The sequence below is a fragment of the Panthera leo genome, chromosome D3 (genome assembly GCF_018350215.1).
Source record: "Panthera leo isolate Ple1 chromosome D3, P.leo_Ple1_pat1.1, whole genome shotgun sequence".
NCBI lineage: Eukaryota > Metazoa > Chordata > Mammalia > Carnivora > Felidae > Panthera > Panthera leo.
In genome coordinates, this window is record NC_056690.1 from 20,707,340 (window position 1) to 20,724,126 (window position 16,787).

The 16,787-nt window shown below is 48.1% G+C and overlaps 2 gene segments (V, D, J or C); both read right to left on the reverse strand.

The window, feature by feature from the left end:
• Window positions 1-1,364: 1,364 nt before the first annotated feature.
• On the reverse strand, window positions 1,365-1,979 carry LOC122204025. The segment is given in 2 exon segments: window positions 1,365-1,756; window positions 1,868-1,979. Coding segments are annotated over 2 exon segments (438 nt in total).
• A 7,979-nt stretch (window positions 1,980-9,958) lies between these two features.
• LOC122204026 lies at window positions 9,959-15,439 on the reverse strand. The segment is given in 3 exon segments: window positions 9,959-10,185; window positions 15,110-15,256; window positions 15,394-15,439. Coding segments are annotated over 3 exon segments (420 nt in total).
• Between the last annotated feature and the right edge of the window lie 1,348 nt (window positions 15,440-16,787).

Consider the following 16,787-nt stretch of genomic DNA (forward strand, 5'->3'; position numbering starts at 1 on the left):
ACACTCTACTGGTCTCACCCTGGTAATTACATCTGCAACAGTCTCATTTCCAAAAAGGTCTCATCCTGAAATATGGGAGTTTTTAGAACTTTTAATCACATGAATTGTTGGAGACACAGTTCAACTCATAATTAATATCCACAGTTTATTCAGATTTTCTTCGTTTTTACCTAATGTCCTTTTTCTGTTGTAAGAACCAGTTTAGGATTCTTTGCTACATTGAGTTTTGAATTGTCCTTAAGCTTCTCTTACTGTGACACTTCTTCAGACTGTCCCTCTTGTTGGTGCCTTTGTGCATACTTACTGAGCGGGGGTTATGCCTGACGTCATTCAAGCCAAGGGTTTACACCTGTTCCATGAAATCTCTGCACGGGAATGTGTCTCATGTGATTCCATATATTTATACCATCAGTTAACAATATGGACGACAGACTATGTGTAGACACTGAGTTACAACCCAATCCTTTTATGTTCCTGTGGTTGAAATCTTTCTAGTTTTGCCTCATGGGGGCCCTTTAAGTTGGCTCGTGAGCTCTTAGACACACCCTGTCCTTGTGTGTGTGCGCACACGGGTATGTGTGGTGGTTGTGCACTGATTTGCTTGCGTTTGTTTGGGAGAAAATGACAGACAATGACAGAGTGTCATTTAAGTGCCATTAGTATCATATAGAATAATTCTGTGGCTCAGAGTGTTTTTCTCTGTTCACATGATTAATTCTTTTTCAGTGTTTAGCACCCCCGCGACCTACAGATGTTTGCAGAGTTTTGCTGCTTCCAATGTTGGATATAATTATCAAATTATTTATAAAAGTGACACCTCCTTGGTGACCTCTTAGTTGGTTCCTGGTTTGGGTGAGTATTTTAAACCTAGAATAAATATCCATGTGCCATGTTTAGGGTGCTTTCAGGCTTTAGTGATTAGGAATCAGTTGTTATAAACATTGAAGTGCAGGGTTTTTCCCATGGACAAAATTTATGAAACTTATCCTCATAATTTTATAATTTTAAATTGGCATTTTTTCACAAATAATAGATAAGAAGAAGAGACTAGCCACTGCCATGGAGATAATAGTACCAGATGCAAATAAGGCTGACTTATTCTTCAGGCACCACATGGGTAGAGTTCAGAGAAAAAATAAAAATGCGTCATTTATTTTTGTATCAGAAGGAAAAATTGATATGATCTGGCCTAGAAGTAAAATACCTCAGCTGATAAAACAAGAGATTTGTCTTCCATCAAGACTCTGTGTCGGAAGGGTTTTCTGAGAGTGACTTTGAGGACAGAAAGGACAGGAGGAACCTCACTCACGGAGGTGCCCTTGCATGGACCTACGTCCAAGTCATTAGCCACAGAATGAGCAGAATCACAGGCTAAGCTGAGAAGGCAACTGCTGATGTGTTTCCCTCTTTACAGATGAGTAACTAGGTTTTTGTCTCACTTCCCCACAGGCCTGGACCACTGTGTAAGCACTGCCACTGCTGTACCACGATGAGCAGTAATAATCAGCCTCGTCCTCGGCCTGGAGCCCAGTGATGGTCAGGGTGCCTGTGTTGCCAGACTTGGAGCCGGAGAATCGATCAGGGACCCCTGAGGGTCGGTTGCTATTACCATAGATGATGGTTTTGGGGGCCATTCCTGGGATTTGTTGGTACCAACCCACGTAACTAGCAACTCCAGTGCAGGAGATAGTGACCCTCTGGCCCAGGGCCCCAGACACTGAGGATGGTTGATTCAGCCCCGACTGAGCCCAAATCCCTGGAAAGAGAAACAACAGAGAGGATATTCCTGGGGTCTAGAGACAAGAGGAGGAATCAGGCACACACTTGTGCTTCCAGGACCCCTTCCCGTGTCCCCACATCAAGTCACCTGTGCAGTGAGCGAGGAGGGTGAGGAGGAGAGGGGACCAGGCCATGGCGGAGGTCAGCACCGATCCTGCCTTCTGTTGCCTCACAGCTGAGCAGAGCCTCCCTTCACCTTTCCCTTCACCTCTTGATCTGTTGAGAGGGGGAGGGCCCAACCATGCAAATGCGACCCCCCTGTTTTTTGACTCCTCACTGACTCTTTAGGTGCCTCTGCCTGAGGATGTCAGGGGGATGGGCAGGGTAGGGGCAATTTCAGGGCAGGGGTGGGGAGGTCACAGATGTGAGGCCTGAGCAGAGGGCACAGGCAGTGGCAGGTGGCAGTTCTCATCTCTGATCTACCGTGACCCCTCAGAAACAGGCCTTGAGTGCCCCTTAGTGTCCAGACACAGTCATGCCATTGTATGACATGAGCAGAGCCCATCAGAGACCACTTCTGCCTCCCCACTCCTCTAGCCACTCTCCTCTACCTAAGTGTTAGACCAGGTATCCCCACGTGGCCCCCCATCACCTCAGGGCAGACTCTCTGTTCTACTCAGACTCCTAGGGGTGAGACTGTCCATGGCTCCCTTGACTGTTCATGGGTCAGGCCAGAGGAGTTTTCTCTACACACATTCCTCTAACAGTAAAGGTGTACCCATAGGGGAAGGAGTTAACTGAATATGACAGCAGAGCCAGGGCTCCAGGCGCCCATGCCAATGCAGGAAACAGCAGAGAGCAGAGGGCAGCTCCCATGGGGAACTTTGGCAGATGGGACCTGACCCTGATGAGATTATTCTTTACATGTGCTTCTTACCCAGATGGAGTGTGTTGATTCACACTCTATCCTGGCATCTATGTCAATGAGCTCATTGTGAGACGTCTGAGTCATTCCAGTTTTCTCTCCCAAAGTGCATCAGGAAATAGCAGTGAGATCCTAAGGATCCCATTTGGGGCATCTGCTCTAGGATTCATGTATATTCTTTCTGAATTCCCTCCCAAATCCATGGTAGCTCTGTTCCGCAGACCTCGCAAAGGACCGTTTTCAGCCTATGTCTTCCCTGGTGGTCAAGAGGAACTTGAATGACTTTCCGGTCTTTTTATCTATGGCATGAATCTATATGTCTCTCGAGAACAATACCACATTGGTTTTCATGACTACAGCTTTGTTAATATAATTTCAAAGTGTGAAGAATGGTGTCTCGAGGTTTGTTCCTTCTCAAGATTGCTTTGGCAATTTGGGGTCTTTTCTGGTTCTATACAAAATTTGTTTTTTTTTTTAATATCTGTGCAAAACATCATTGGATTTTTTATGGGGATTACATTGAATTTACAGAGTGCTTTGGGTAGTGTGGACATTTTAGCATTATATTTATTGTGGAGATCCCTGGATTTAGGAATTACATGGAGGCTGTGTGTGAGGTCTAAGGGTTTGTCTAAAATGACCTCCATCTCTGTGCTTAAAAATGTGGATGGATTATGATGATTCAAATGAAAGAAGAGTTACTAGTTTTGGCAATAAGGTAAAGAATGTGGATATGTGTATTTTTTCTTTTTTTTTTTTTCAACGTTTTTTTATTTTTACTTTTGGGACAGAGGGAGACAGAGCATGAACGGGGGAGGGGCAGAGAGAGAGGGAGACACAGAATCGGAAACAGGCTCCAGGCTCCGTGCTATCAGCCCAGAGCCTGACGCGGGGCTCGAACTCATGGACAGCGAGATCGTGACCTGGCCGAAGTCGGACGCTTAACCGACTGCACCACCCAGGCGCCCCTATTTTTTCTTTTTTAATTCACTGATGTATTCTTTTTAGTTCAAAAACCTTTCCTGGGCACCAGCTAAGTGCCGGTAGACTGCAGACACTCAGTGTTGAAAGGACAAACAAAACTGTCAAGGTCGTGGAGCCTGTTGGGTTTTCATGTGACTCACTATGACAGACAAGGAGGAGATGTTTCATGGGAGGTATTCAATGAGAAGCATTAAATATTTATAGGACTAGAGCACAGGGTTCTATGTTAATCGAGGGTCGATAACTAGAAGTTGTGTGTGTGTGTATAACAATACTTCATGTTTTATTTATACGTAGTTTGTGTTTCATATATATATGTATATATATACACATATATATATGATATGAATCCCAGAAGATATATCCTAGATGTATTGTCATCAACAGTGCAGAGATGGATTGGATAAATACTGGGGAAAACAATTGTGTGAATATTTACAGAAGGAGTAGAACCTTCTGTGACACACAGAAGGACTAGAGAAGGATCTGATGTAATTATAATACATTGCACACTGAGAAAGGAGGGCTTAGAGCACCAGGAACTTCTGAGTCATGGGATGAGCTCTGTCCTTACAATTCCCAAGCTTCTGTGTTTTCCCAAATATGCAGTCCCGTCTGGAAGGGAAACCCATCTGGTGCCGGGGACCGAGTCACCTCCAGTGTCTCCCTCACCACTGGGGCTTCCTGGCTGCATCCTGGGATGACTGTGTTGCTGACTATCGCCTATGGGTGCTCTTGGGAAAAGGCAACGTGAGAGGCACATGTCCCTTGTTTCTAATTACAGTGTGTCCTTGAAGAATCTCATGTGCATTTTTGTTAACGGACCCTGCCCCATGAAGTGTGAGGATGGGGGCAGGTGCAGAGGATTATGGGGACTGGCTTGCCTGGGTGGGAAGTGTCCTGACATGACAAAGAGATGGGATGTCTCCTCAGGCCTTCCTGATACAGCCTGTGGAGTGGTGAGCCTGCCCTCTGCACTTCTTATCCCTCAGTGCAGGACACAACTTCCCTGAGGGGTCACTCACCTGACGTCCCAACAACACAACTATCTAAGTGGTGGTGGGGGCACCGAGTGATGCATGCTGAGGAAGCCACAGCTCTGAAGTAAGGACTGAGGTGTGGTGGTGCCTGCCACACAGGAGGTCGCACTTGGGGGATCAGAAGCCCCCGACCCTGTATAGGGATGGGTGGGGTGCCAGGCAGGCTCAAGTCCAGAGGGTCCCTCTCTCTGCTCAACTCCAGTTCCTTCTCCCAGTCCTAAGTGAGTCCCCCTAACTCTGAGGCAGCAGGGAGCGCTGGAGGTCTGTCCCTGTGCATTGTGGGAGGTGCAGGGATGGCTGAGGGGTGTCTCAGCTGGGCACACAGTCCTGGAACCCTGCCTTGTACCCTCTGCTTTATGCTCACCGGGGCCCACATTTGGCTCCCCAGCCCCACCCCCCCTCAGCTGTCACCATATTTAGTGACTAGGTTTAGGGACCCAGGAGGGGAGTGATTTGCATGAAGGATTCCTCTCTGCTCTCCAAAGTGGGGAGGGGATGAGAGAGGCTTTGTGCAGTTCTCTCACTGGTGGGCTCAGTCAGGGGCACAGCCTGGGCTGTCTCCACCTTGACCTGGACCCCTCTCCTCCTCTCCCCCCTTGTTCTCCGCTTAGGTGACTGGCTGTGGAAAGCAAGGCGAGTGATTTTGGGCTGGGGTGTGCTGGGCTCCTTCTTCCCCTCTTTTGAAGAACAAGCTGGAGGCATTCCCTCAGGACCTGCCTGTCCGTGTCTCCACTGCTCTGTTGCAGGGTCTTGGGCACAGTGTGCCCCGACACAGGAGGCCTCCCTGTCAGGGTTTCAGGGGCAGAAGGTCACCCTCACCTGGACGGGAATTAGCAACAGTGTTGGAGCAAATTATGTGGGCTGCTTCCAAGAGATTTCTCTCAGCGTTACCACAACTGTGGTGCTCAGAAGAAATGGGCCCTCGGGGATCTCAGCTCGGTTCTCTGGCTCCCACTCTGGGAACAAGGCCTCTAGGACTTTCTCAGCCTGCAGCCTGAGGATGATCCTTATTGTTAGTGCTCAACTTCGGGCAGAAGCATCAGTTCTGACTTACTGCTGCAGGCCCATGGGGACCTGAGACAGAAAGCTGTCTCTGTCACCCCCAAGACTGCCGGTGAGAAACAGACAGGGAGGCCTTGGAGACCCTGGAGGGTCTGAGGGTCTGACTCTGAGCACAGAGGAAATTTAAAGGGTCAGTGACAGTAGTTGCCTCTCATGTTGTTTTTTCTTCCTCTCCTTCCTCTCCTGTCTCTTTCTTTCTTTCTTTCTTTCTTTCTTTCTTTCTTTCTTTCTTTCTCTTTCTTTCTTTCTTTCTTTCTTTCTTTCTTTCTTTCCTACTTCTTTCCTTTGTTTTCTTTTCTTTCTCTCTCTTTCTCTCCCTATCTCTCTCCCTTTCCTCTTTCCTTCCTTCCTCCCTTCCTTTCTTCCTTGGATAAAGAGCTTTATTTGGATTAAATGAGAGCTGGAGAAAGCGAAGGGCCTGAGACGCCAGTGAGATTAGGTTCCAAAAGGGCAGGCAGAGCTTATCAACCCAATGGACTCCATTTCCCAGCAGCCTTCCAGTTAGTAGGGTCAGTAAAGTCGTGCTGGGAAATGTATTTGCCAGTAAATGACCAACGTTTGCCCACCATCACTACAATGGTAGAGTTTCTTTTTTCCATAATTAAAACTCCATATCACTTCCCATGACACCACGAATATTGCAAAAAAGTTTAAAAAATCACATTTGACACCTCTTATACTCATCTTCAGTAGTTAGCTGTGAAGACTCATCATCTGCCAAAAAGAGTTCTACTAAACTCATCAGCTGAAATGTCCATCCAAGTAGTGAGAAGACAGTCTTTACTAACCCATGGTCATTCTTATCCAATTCCCGTGGCCAGCCATGGCTGAACAGCAGAGTAAGGCTCAGAGAGGGGTGAAGGAGGAGGGGGATGGGGCTAATTTTCCCCAGTACAAAGATGGCATCTGATTCTTGGTCGGAGAGCAGAACCAGAAAGGCTTGAGGGAAGGGTCCAGGCCCTGTAGTCAGTCAGAAACAGTGCTGTAGAAGAGAAGGAGGAGGAGGAGGAGGAAGAGGAGGAGGTGAAGGAAAAGGAGGAGGAGGAGGAGGAGGAGGAGGAGGAGGAGGAGGAGGAATGCTTGCCATGATTGTGGTTTTGTATATCTGTAAGAACTTTCTTCATTTTCTTCCACATCTTCTTTCCATCAGCATTCCTGGTCTTACCATGCCAGGTGCCAAGGGATTCACAGGAGGGATGGCAAGAGCAGGTGGTGGGTAGGGAGCAGGTAGGGACGTAGGGGTTGGCCTCCCGGATACCCTGGTTATGGTGCAGGATGGGGTGCACTGGGGAGAAAGCTGGATTCCCCCGGGGAGCTGCTGCAGGAGATGGAGAGGGGCCTGGAGGGCAGGCAGGGTGGTCAGGTGGTGGATGGCAGGATGGGCACCTTCAGGGTACCTGAAGCACCAGCAGTCAGGCCATTGCCCCCTCTCTGCACTCAGCCCCTGTAACCACCAAGTCCTTCGCTTTACGTGACACTTATATAACCACATCTTTCTGTCCTTTCATTGTTTCAAGATATACTTTTCTCTACCATTCTTTTCTTTTATTGTAGTTTAAAACTTTTTGAAGTTTATTCACCTTAGAGAGACAGAGAAAGACAGAGTGTGAGCAAGGGGGGGCAGAGACAGAGGGAGACACAGAATCTGAAACAGGTGCAGGCTCCGAGCTGTCAGCATAGAGCCCATCGCAGAGCCTGAACTCATGAACTAGGAGATCACGACCTGTGCCGAAGTCAGACACCTAACTGACTGAGCCATTCAGGCACCCCATTTACCGTTCTTTTAAATTCATCCTATATGTATTTTTATTTGAAGAGTGGCACTTTTGATCCGTTATGTCAATCCATGTCTGTAACTGGAACAATTGGTGCAGTTAAATGTAATATAATTTAATATAATTTAATAGTGTAATATATTTAATTTAATATCATTTTTGTTATCTTATTTTGTTCTCTTCTTAAATCCAGATTTAGATTTAAAGAAGTTAAATTCCTTTCTCACTCTTTTCTTTCCTCCTGTTTCACATATTGACTATTTCACATGTTGACTGTTGTGCAGTTTTTACATTTAGTAGCATGGATGATGAGTAGCCTGACCCGGAACAAGAGAACTAGGAGGAGACCCTGAGGACTGGGTGTCACCGGAAACCCAACTGGGGCCTCCACCCGGGAGCTGTTAGTGCCGGCCCATGTTTTTCACGCCAAAGTTTGTTACACTTTCCCGAGCAGAAAGAAGTGACTGCCACAACCAGACTAGGCAGCCTTCTGAGTCCTCAGGACCATGAAGCCTGGACGAGAGGCTTGTCTCTGCTGTCAAAGAGCCTGTTCAGAGAAGGAGCAGGTGTCCCTGGTGGCACACTGAGTCGCTGGGGGTTTGCCACGTCTTCTCCCCCGTTCCGGTCTCAGAAGGATCTGCATGGCACCTGTGCTTGTACCTGCCCACACGCCTTCTCAAAGGAAACCTAAAAAGAAGCAGCGATAAAGTGCTTGCGCAACCTGTCTACTTATTGCTAAAGTTTTGAGCCAGGGTCTTTAGGAAAGAAAATATTTCACCATTTATTTAAGTTACCTTTTATGTTATTACCTGAATTCAGTGATTGTTTTCTTACAGAGCCATTTGAAATGTATACATCTTTTTCCTAGGATCAAAAACAGTGAACACTCTGAATTCTTTTTAAAGTCTCTAAGAAAACAAAGCATTTGCTTTTATTAATGCTCTCCACCTCTCCTGGGCCTGCCTCCGTTTCACATCAGCACCTTGTGCCTGGGAGTGTGTGTTGGCCTGAGCTGACCAGGTGCAGATGTCAGAATGGACAGGGGCCCGAGCTGTAGTTTTATGAGATGGGAACCACCTGGCCTGTGTCTCCTCCGCAGATGCCGGAGCCCACAGACCATGTCCCAACCTGAATTACAAAGACGATGGAGGGAAGACGATGCATATGGTGGGGACCTGGTTGTTCAAAGTTCTATCATCTGCCTCTCTGATCTGGACCCCAAACTTCCAAGCTACGTGGTTAGTCAGGGACTGAGTTCAATTCCCACAAGACACGCACTGTGTTATCCAAACCAATCGCACAATCCCTTCCCTTGTCGCCCAATAGCGTCAGGGCTGATGGAGGGGTGATGTGATCGAGTCACATGAAATCTGAGGCTGCTGATCGTTGGGAGACAGAGAACAAGTCTGTGTCACGCAGAAGGTGTGTCGTGTGGGTGTGACCGGAGCCTGCAGAGACATTCGGTCGTCATGTGAGAAGTCAGGGTGAGGCACAATGTATTGCTTGTGTGTTCCCTTTCTTCCACAGACAGTGTCGGCTCCCTGAGCCTGGGGACCCTCCTTGTCACTTCTGCACTGCGACTTGAGCTCCTAAACCAACATACGTCATGTAGTGAGGGTTCAGTAAATGCCATTCATGCATATCATGTGGACAATGACTATCCTGAGTTGGACAGCTGTACTGTGTGTCCGGGTCTGTCCTGACACCTTGATATGAACTCATCTGTGCCCCTCAAAACCCTGTATGGAATCCTGAACCCACATTGTGACTGTTTGAGAAAAGGCATTAAAAGATGTCATCATGGTAATGAGGTTATAAGGGTGCTGCGCCCATAAACAGGCCTGGCATCTTTACAGAAGAGGTAGAGGCAGCATGGGTGAGTACACATGGGAATGCCACGTGAGGACCCAGGACGAATGTCACCACTTGCAAGTCAAGGAGAGTGACCTCAGGGGAAATCAATCCTGCCACCCCCTTGAACGTGGACATTTAGGCTCCAAACTGAGAGAAATTCACTATCTTTGGTGTAGGCATCCAGTGTGTGGTATCGTCATATGGTAGGCGTAGCAGACAGGCACAACCCTCAGAGACACTGGTCCCCAGGACAACCTGCCCCAGCATCCAGGAATTTCTGATCAGCTTGTATGAAACAGAAAATGCGTGCATGTAAGGACAGGCTTTGGGGACAGAATTGACAGGAAAAGGACAGATACTAGAGGCGGTTCATTGGGTTTGGTTTCAGGGTCAGTTTTAGGCTAAACAAAGAGGGAAGCAACAGTTTTGACAGAAAGTGGGGCTGAAGAAGGAAAGCCCTTCACTGTGGGCACAGCAGGTTTTTGTCTCACTTTCCCACAGGCCTGGAGCTCTGTGTGAGCACTGAGACTATCATCCCACGATGCACAATAATAATCAGCCTCGTCGTCAGCCTGCAGCCCAGTGATGGTCAGGGAGCCTCAGCTGCCAGACTTGGAGCCAGAGAATCGATCGGGGACCCCGGAGGGTCGTTTGTTATTCTTATAAATCAGGAGACTGGGGGCCGTTCCTGGGACTTGTTGGTACCAGCTCACATAATTACCACCCCCGATGTTGGAGCTGCTTCCAGTGCAGGAGATGGTGACCCTCTGATCCAGGGACCCCGACACTGAGGGCGGCTGAGTCAACACTGACTGGGCCCAGGACCCTGGAAGGGGTAGAAACACAGAGAGGGTGATGCTGGGGTATGGACACAAGACAGTGGAAGCAGGACCCACATGTCCTCCCAGAGCCCCTTCCTGTGTGCCCTCATCCAGTCACCTGTGCAGTGAGCGAGGAGAGTGCTAAGGAAAGGAGACCAGGCCATGGTGGTGGTCATCACCGATTCTGTCTTCTGTGCCTCACGGCTGAGCAGAGCCTCCCCTAACCTCTCCCTTCCCCTCTTCATCTTCTGAGGGAGGGAGGGCCCCCTCCATGCAAATGAGACCCCAGCTCTCTGACCCCTCCCTGGGCCTGTGTCAGTTCCCTCTGCCTGAGGATGTCTGGGGGCTGGTTGAGGGGGGGCTGTTTCAGGCCAAAGGGTGAGGAGGACACAGTTGTAAGCAGTGTTCAGGGGGCACTGAGAGTACAGGTGGCAGGTTTCAGTTGTCATCAGCCCTGAACCCACAGCAATGGGTCCTGTGAGCCCCCTGGTGTTCGGACTCAGAGCCGCCATTGTTTCAACTGGTAGGCAAGTCCACCAAAGACAGCTCCTGTGTCCCCATTGCACTGCCCACAGCACTCTGACAAGGGTCAGTCCAGGTGTCCCTCTAGGGAACCTCCCATAACCTAAGCCAGACTGGATGCTCTACTCAGACTCCTCAGGGAGACTCAGTCCGTGGCCGCCTGTATGGGTCATGGGTCAGGAAGGAGGTGGTGTCTCTACCAAAAGTCCACTTAGATCAAGATCATGCCCAGTGCAGTGATGAGTGCCACCGGATATGTGGACCTTTCTGTGTAGGATTCTGTGTCCTTTCCTGTTACGTGATTTCTCCCGGGTTTCCAGAGCTCACCTTCCTCCAAGGTTCCCACAGCACTGAGGAGAGGGGGAGAGCTTCTGTTCAGGCTGTGAGTAGAAACAGTTGTGTGTATTCCTCGGGGCGTTACACAAAAAAATCTTTGTCATCTGTCACTCTGTCTGCTTGTTGAAAACAATAGCTCTCCTCATACTATGTGCAGTGATTCCTTCCAGGATCTGCTTTCCCAGCAAAGAGACCCAAGTCTGCAGGAGCCTTGAGTGTGACACTGACCTCAGAGCCCAAAGACAAACTTGCAGGCCGTTCTGGGAGGGAAGGAGCGACAGCAGCAGGTGCTCTGACGAGGATCCGGTGACACAGTTTATGTGTTAGTCAGCACTTAGCCCAGTGTGCCCTTTGAATGGGTGTGTGCTCCTTCACACAAAATTTCTCTCAGTAATATTTATTTCAGTCAATGACATCATTATTATGAAAATGCAGATACAATCACTAGTATAGTTTTCATACAACAGTATTTATTGCAGAGCAAAGATGGATAGAAATTGTAGGTAAAAACCTGGATGGAAAAACAATGCAAAAAGGATGCCTGCTATAAAGTTTTTGCAAAGTCATGTTTTCTTTGCCACCAGCTTACTATGGTGGCTTTGTTCTATAAGTAGGTGAGTCTGGCATGATGTCCAATGAAAGCCCAGGGGGAGTCTGTTCCTGTGAACCGCAGCCATCTCAGTGACTCAATTACTAAGCACACACAGAGCTTCTAGGAGCGAGCGATTTGGGGTCAGACTTGTCTCTGGGGTGAGCACAGCTCTACCTGCGTTCTTTGTGTCCAGCATATGCAGGAGAGAGCAATAGTTCATCCAGCCACCATGACTAGAGGAGTGAATTTCTATTCACCAAGGCTACACGAATCTTCGGTCAAAGATCCCACATGTGAGTGGTGGAGAGGTGGAGATGAGGGGGACTATGTCCCTGAGGTCACAGGCATTGTGGCCCCAGTTTGAGACAGAAGAGTTTTCATCAGAACTCCAACCTGGCTGGAGGTGTCACTGGGGGGACTGAGGGAGTAACAGTCCAGCATTAAGAGCACAGGGAGGGTGTGATACATCCCCCTGGGCTTTGAGCTGTGTGGGAGCAACACTGAAGCTGCTATTCCAGAACCAATGTACTGATCAACCTCAAGTGCTGACTGAAGCCCAAGGGGGTCAGAGGCTGAGCTGCCCACAGTGATAGAGACTCACCCTGGGATTCCTAAGCATCAACTTGTCTTAGGAGAGAAGGTGATCAGGGCAAGTCCTGGCTGCTCAGTGACAGGACACTGGTCACACTGGATGTCGCTGGAGTTTCCTGATGATGAGAATGCTTCCTCCTGGGCTTGTGACCCTGAGGTTGGCTGGATGAGCACAGGTTGACCATGTGTTTTGGGGAGAAAGAGAAGCCATGAAGCTACAAAATCCCAAACACCATATACTCAGATAGAGGAGAGATCCGTGTTTGTGTGTGTGTGTGTGTGTGGGTGCGTGGGCCTGTTGGTGTGTGTGTGTGTGTGAGAGAGAGAGAGAGAGAGAGAGAGGGAGAGAAAGAGAGGGAGAATGGAAAACCTTTTCTTCAGAGGCCACACATGAAGACAAGTGTATCCCTGTCCCCTTATGTCCTCTCTGCATTTGCTGAGTGTTGTGTTGGTCTCCATGCAAAACCATCCCTGGGGCTGGCTCTCTGTATGACCGTCCAGTGTTCTGGAGCTTGGAACTCAAGAAGGCCAATGTCTGGAAGGCCACTTCTCTTGCACGAGTATGAAACTTACACAAAGGGGAGGAATATGGTCTGAATTAGTTCTATAGGAATTTCACTGAATCAGAATGTCAGGCCTTGTGGATGGGCCTTCTATCCATTCTCCTTCCTGTAGACACATTTCCCATAGCTGTGGGGTCTTCAGGTCTTCGGAAGCACAAGATAGGGGCTGATCACACAGCCCCTTCTTCATGCCCTTCACATCACAGCCCTCCCCCACTGTGCCTCTCGTATCCCCTGATACCTCCATTGGGTGACCGTCAGATAGTGTCTACTGTTATTTTGCAAAAGGGTTAATGCTTGACACTGCATTGCTTGGTGCAAAAGTGTGTGACTGAGTGAGTGTCCTGCTGGTCTTAGAAACCAATATTCTCAAGACCAAGAAAAGCTGTCATGTATTGAAATATGCAGCCAATCCTTCCTTCGTTCACCATGGCAAAAGTTACCCTGTGTGCAGCCTCGGTCATTCTGAAGGCGGAAGTAATTGCATGAATCGCTTCTCTGTGCAAATACTCAAAGGCTGGGTGAACATTCATTTCACGGAAATACGGTAATCATGTGGTCGTATTACAGAGATTGATGAGGTTGGTGGGGCATGAAAACTACCATCAGAGATGAGAGCAGGAATCACATGAGGAAGTGATTTCCTGCTGGTCCAATTTCGGCAACGTCTCTGTAGAGATGGACCCTGGAGAGTGGAAACTCTTGCAAGATTATAGTTTTCTCTGAAATCCTAACATAGAGATGGAGTTCGGGCCTGAAGAGCCATAGAGAGAGACGGAAGGCCTGAGGGAAGCAGGAGAAGAGGGGAGATGAGCAGAGTGTGTGTGGGGGAGGGTGCAGTGAGGAGAGTCTGAAGTCTTTGGGACTCACTTTTAGTCAGATGGGTGAGAGAGGAAATTGTCTCTGACCAAGGTGCTTATTAACATGTCAGATATGGTTGTGTCATCAGTAACACAAGAGACACAGTTTACGGCTTGAGATTTGTGGATGAATGTGGGTACCTCTGTCACCATTTTCAGTCCAGACAACAGTACTGTATGATCTCAGAAACTACACACCTGTCTCTACATCCTAGATGCTGACACCGAATTGCTGAAATTCTTGTCATTTTCTAAATGAAAAGAACACTAGAAACATCCTAGTTCTAATGATGTGACTCTGGGTGGGCTCCCTGAAGCCTCCTGGATGGGGCTGGTCCCCAGAAAGACCAAGGCTTGGTCAGAGGCTGGGAATCTTCACCCCTCATACTTGACAGACAGGAAAAAGGCTGACAGCGTAGTTAATATCTGATCATGTCTCCCCGAATCCTCAATAAAGTCACAAAGTACAGTGTTTGAAGAGCTTCTGGTTTGGCGAACACATCCACTGCCAGAAAAGATGCACCTCAACTCCCCAGGGACTGATGCTCTGGTGCTCGAGACGCTCCCAGACTTGACACTAGGTGGCTCTTCATTACTTGTTCCCCTGTCCCCTTCACCATATCTTTAATGAACTGACTAAAGGAGTCAGTGTTTCCCTGAGATCTGTGAGCCCCTCAGGCGAATAAACGGAACGCATCGAGGGAGTTGTGGGAACCTCCAATTTGTCGCACGTTGGACAGAGGGTACAGGTGAGCTACTAGCTGCTGTTGGCATCAAAATGGGGAGCAGCCTCCTGGTGCTGAGCCCTTCACCTGTGCACATGTCACTGTTTCCTGGCAGATAAACCTCGGTGTGAAATTCAGGTAAATTTGAGGACACTCTCCACATGTCCCAGAGAGTTCCTTGTTGTGGGAAAACACATAAACAGACAAACATATAATCACTGACCAGGAGTGTGTAAAGTGAATTATTCTGAGACTAGTAAAGGAGAGACAACAAGAGAGAGAGAGACTGAGGTTTATGCTGTAAAAGTATTTATTCTCCAGACACCATAAGGCTGTGCCATCGGGCTCTATTCCCTCACCTGTGTGCGCTCCTGGGACACCTGTGCTGTCTCAGGCAACAGCATGATCTCTGTGTTATTCCTTCTTCCTCAAGGACACGTGACCCCTCAGAGGACTCCCTCCTACAGGAGCGTCCACACAAGTGTCTCAGTACAGGATGCTCAGAGACAAGGCTTTCAGCCCCAAGTGTGTTTGTGTCACTCGCTCCTTGTCTGAGACACTGTAAGGAAAGCTGCTCCCACTGCCAGGATCTGTAGCACAATAGAAGCTTCGTGCTTAGGCTGCTCATCAGAGATGAGCAGAATTCCTGCATTGGCCCAGGCATCTTTGGATTCAGAGAAGCAACTGGGGACCCCGGACCCTGGTGCTTATTTGAGTGTGAAGAGAACCAAAGAAGATACCAGGGAGGGCTCCCTGGCTTCTCTGGAACCTGTCTATGTAGTAGCTGCAAACACGGAATCCACTGTTCATGGCGCAGGTGAGTCCGGCCGTTGCTTCTGGAGATGCAGAAGCATCTGGAGATGCAGATGCGGCTGGGTCAGCACAGGCTGGGATAGGGGACACGCGAACACAGACACTCAGGGGGGATGGGGCTAGAAAGGAAAAAGAAAAAGCATCTCTCAGGTCACTGAGGACAGAAAGAGTGATTTGGAGCCCACCCTGTGTCCACAAGGCCTGTCCCTACCTGTGCAGTGCGGGAGGCGCTTAAGGAAGACAGGAGTCCAGGCCATGGTGGCACAGCCTCTGGTCCCCACACTGGGCTGGGCTGCCCCAGGCTCTCATTTCCCCTCCACCCCTGACACAGGAGGGGCTGTCCATGCACATGGGTCCCATTCAGTGACAGTCCAGCCCCTCCCTGAGCCCTGGTGCTGGAGCCCAGCCCACACCACACACTGAGGAGGGTGCAGTTTCCACTAAACCCCAGGAAGAGCTCTGGAACAAGCACATGCTGACATAGCTCAAAGCCTCCATGTTGGGCTCCTTTGGGTGGCTGGTCGTCACTGACCAGCACTGTAGGGTCCACAGGGCTGTTGCAAGCACATCCTATTGAACTCATGTTGAAACATGAAAAATGAATGGAAGCAACTTGTGAGAGATAGCTCCTATTAAGAAAACATTGAATGCATACTTTCTCAAAAAGTTACAATTTGGCTATACTAAAAATATACTGAGTGTATAGACCAACTTTAATTGAAAAATGGAAAATGTTTTTCTAGAAGCACTCCATAGAAATGCATAAGATACAGATGTTTTCACAGGGGACAACTAACAAAACTTCAGAATTGAGAAGAATATTTTTTATTTGCTCCTTGTTTTTTCATAATATCAAAAGGTATATAATATTTTTTAGTTCGTTTACAAGGGTTATAAAACTCAAAAGTACACTTTCAAAAAACATTGCACAAAAATGAAAATTACAGACCATTATTATTAAATAGTGATAGAAATACTCTGTATAAAATATTAACAAAGAGACCTCAATACCATATTATAAATTGATACACAATTATTAAGTGTGATTTACTCCAATGATAGTAAGAAAATCTTTACTTACATACCATCTTATTACATTAAGAGATACGATCATATTGCCCCAATTGGTCTCAAAGAGCCTTTGGCCAAATTTCACACCAAATCCTAATAAGAGCCACATAAACACAAAAACAGATCCATTTATAACATGGTAAAACGCACACTCTCACACACTTATGATGTGGTCCTGAGGCCGGCATCCTTGTTCATGGAGTAGCGAGGGGACCAGTTCCACAAGGATCAAGAACTTGCAAAGGGAATCTTCACGTCCATTATTTTGCAACATTATTCCTCACGTGTTAGACAATGTAACTAAAAAGCCAAATCGATGGTTACTACTTTGCATGGATGGGAAAGGAAAGTGGTCACTCTTGAAGTCCCAGATGGATGTCATGGCCTTAGACAGGGCCGTGCTGTGGCAGCAGTGACAGCAGAGATCTTAGTGAGTGATTAGTCTCAGTGTTGGTGACTTACTGGTGACACTTGGTACCAGAGACACGATGGGTGGAACAAACGCAGCAGAGAAGAGGTCTTGTCCCACGTGAG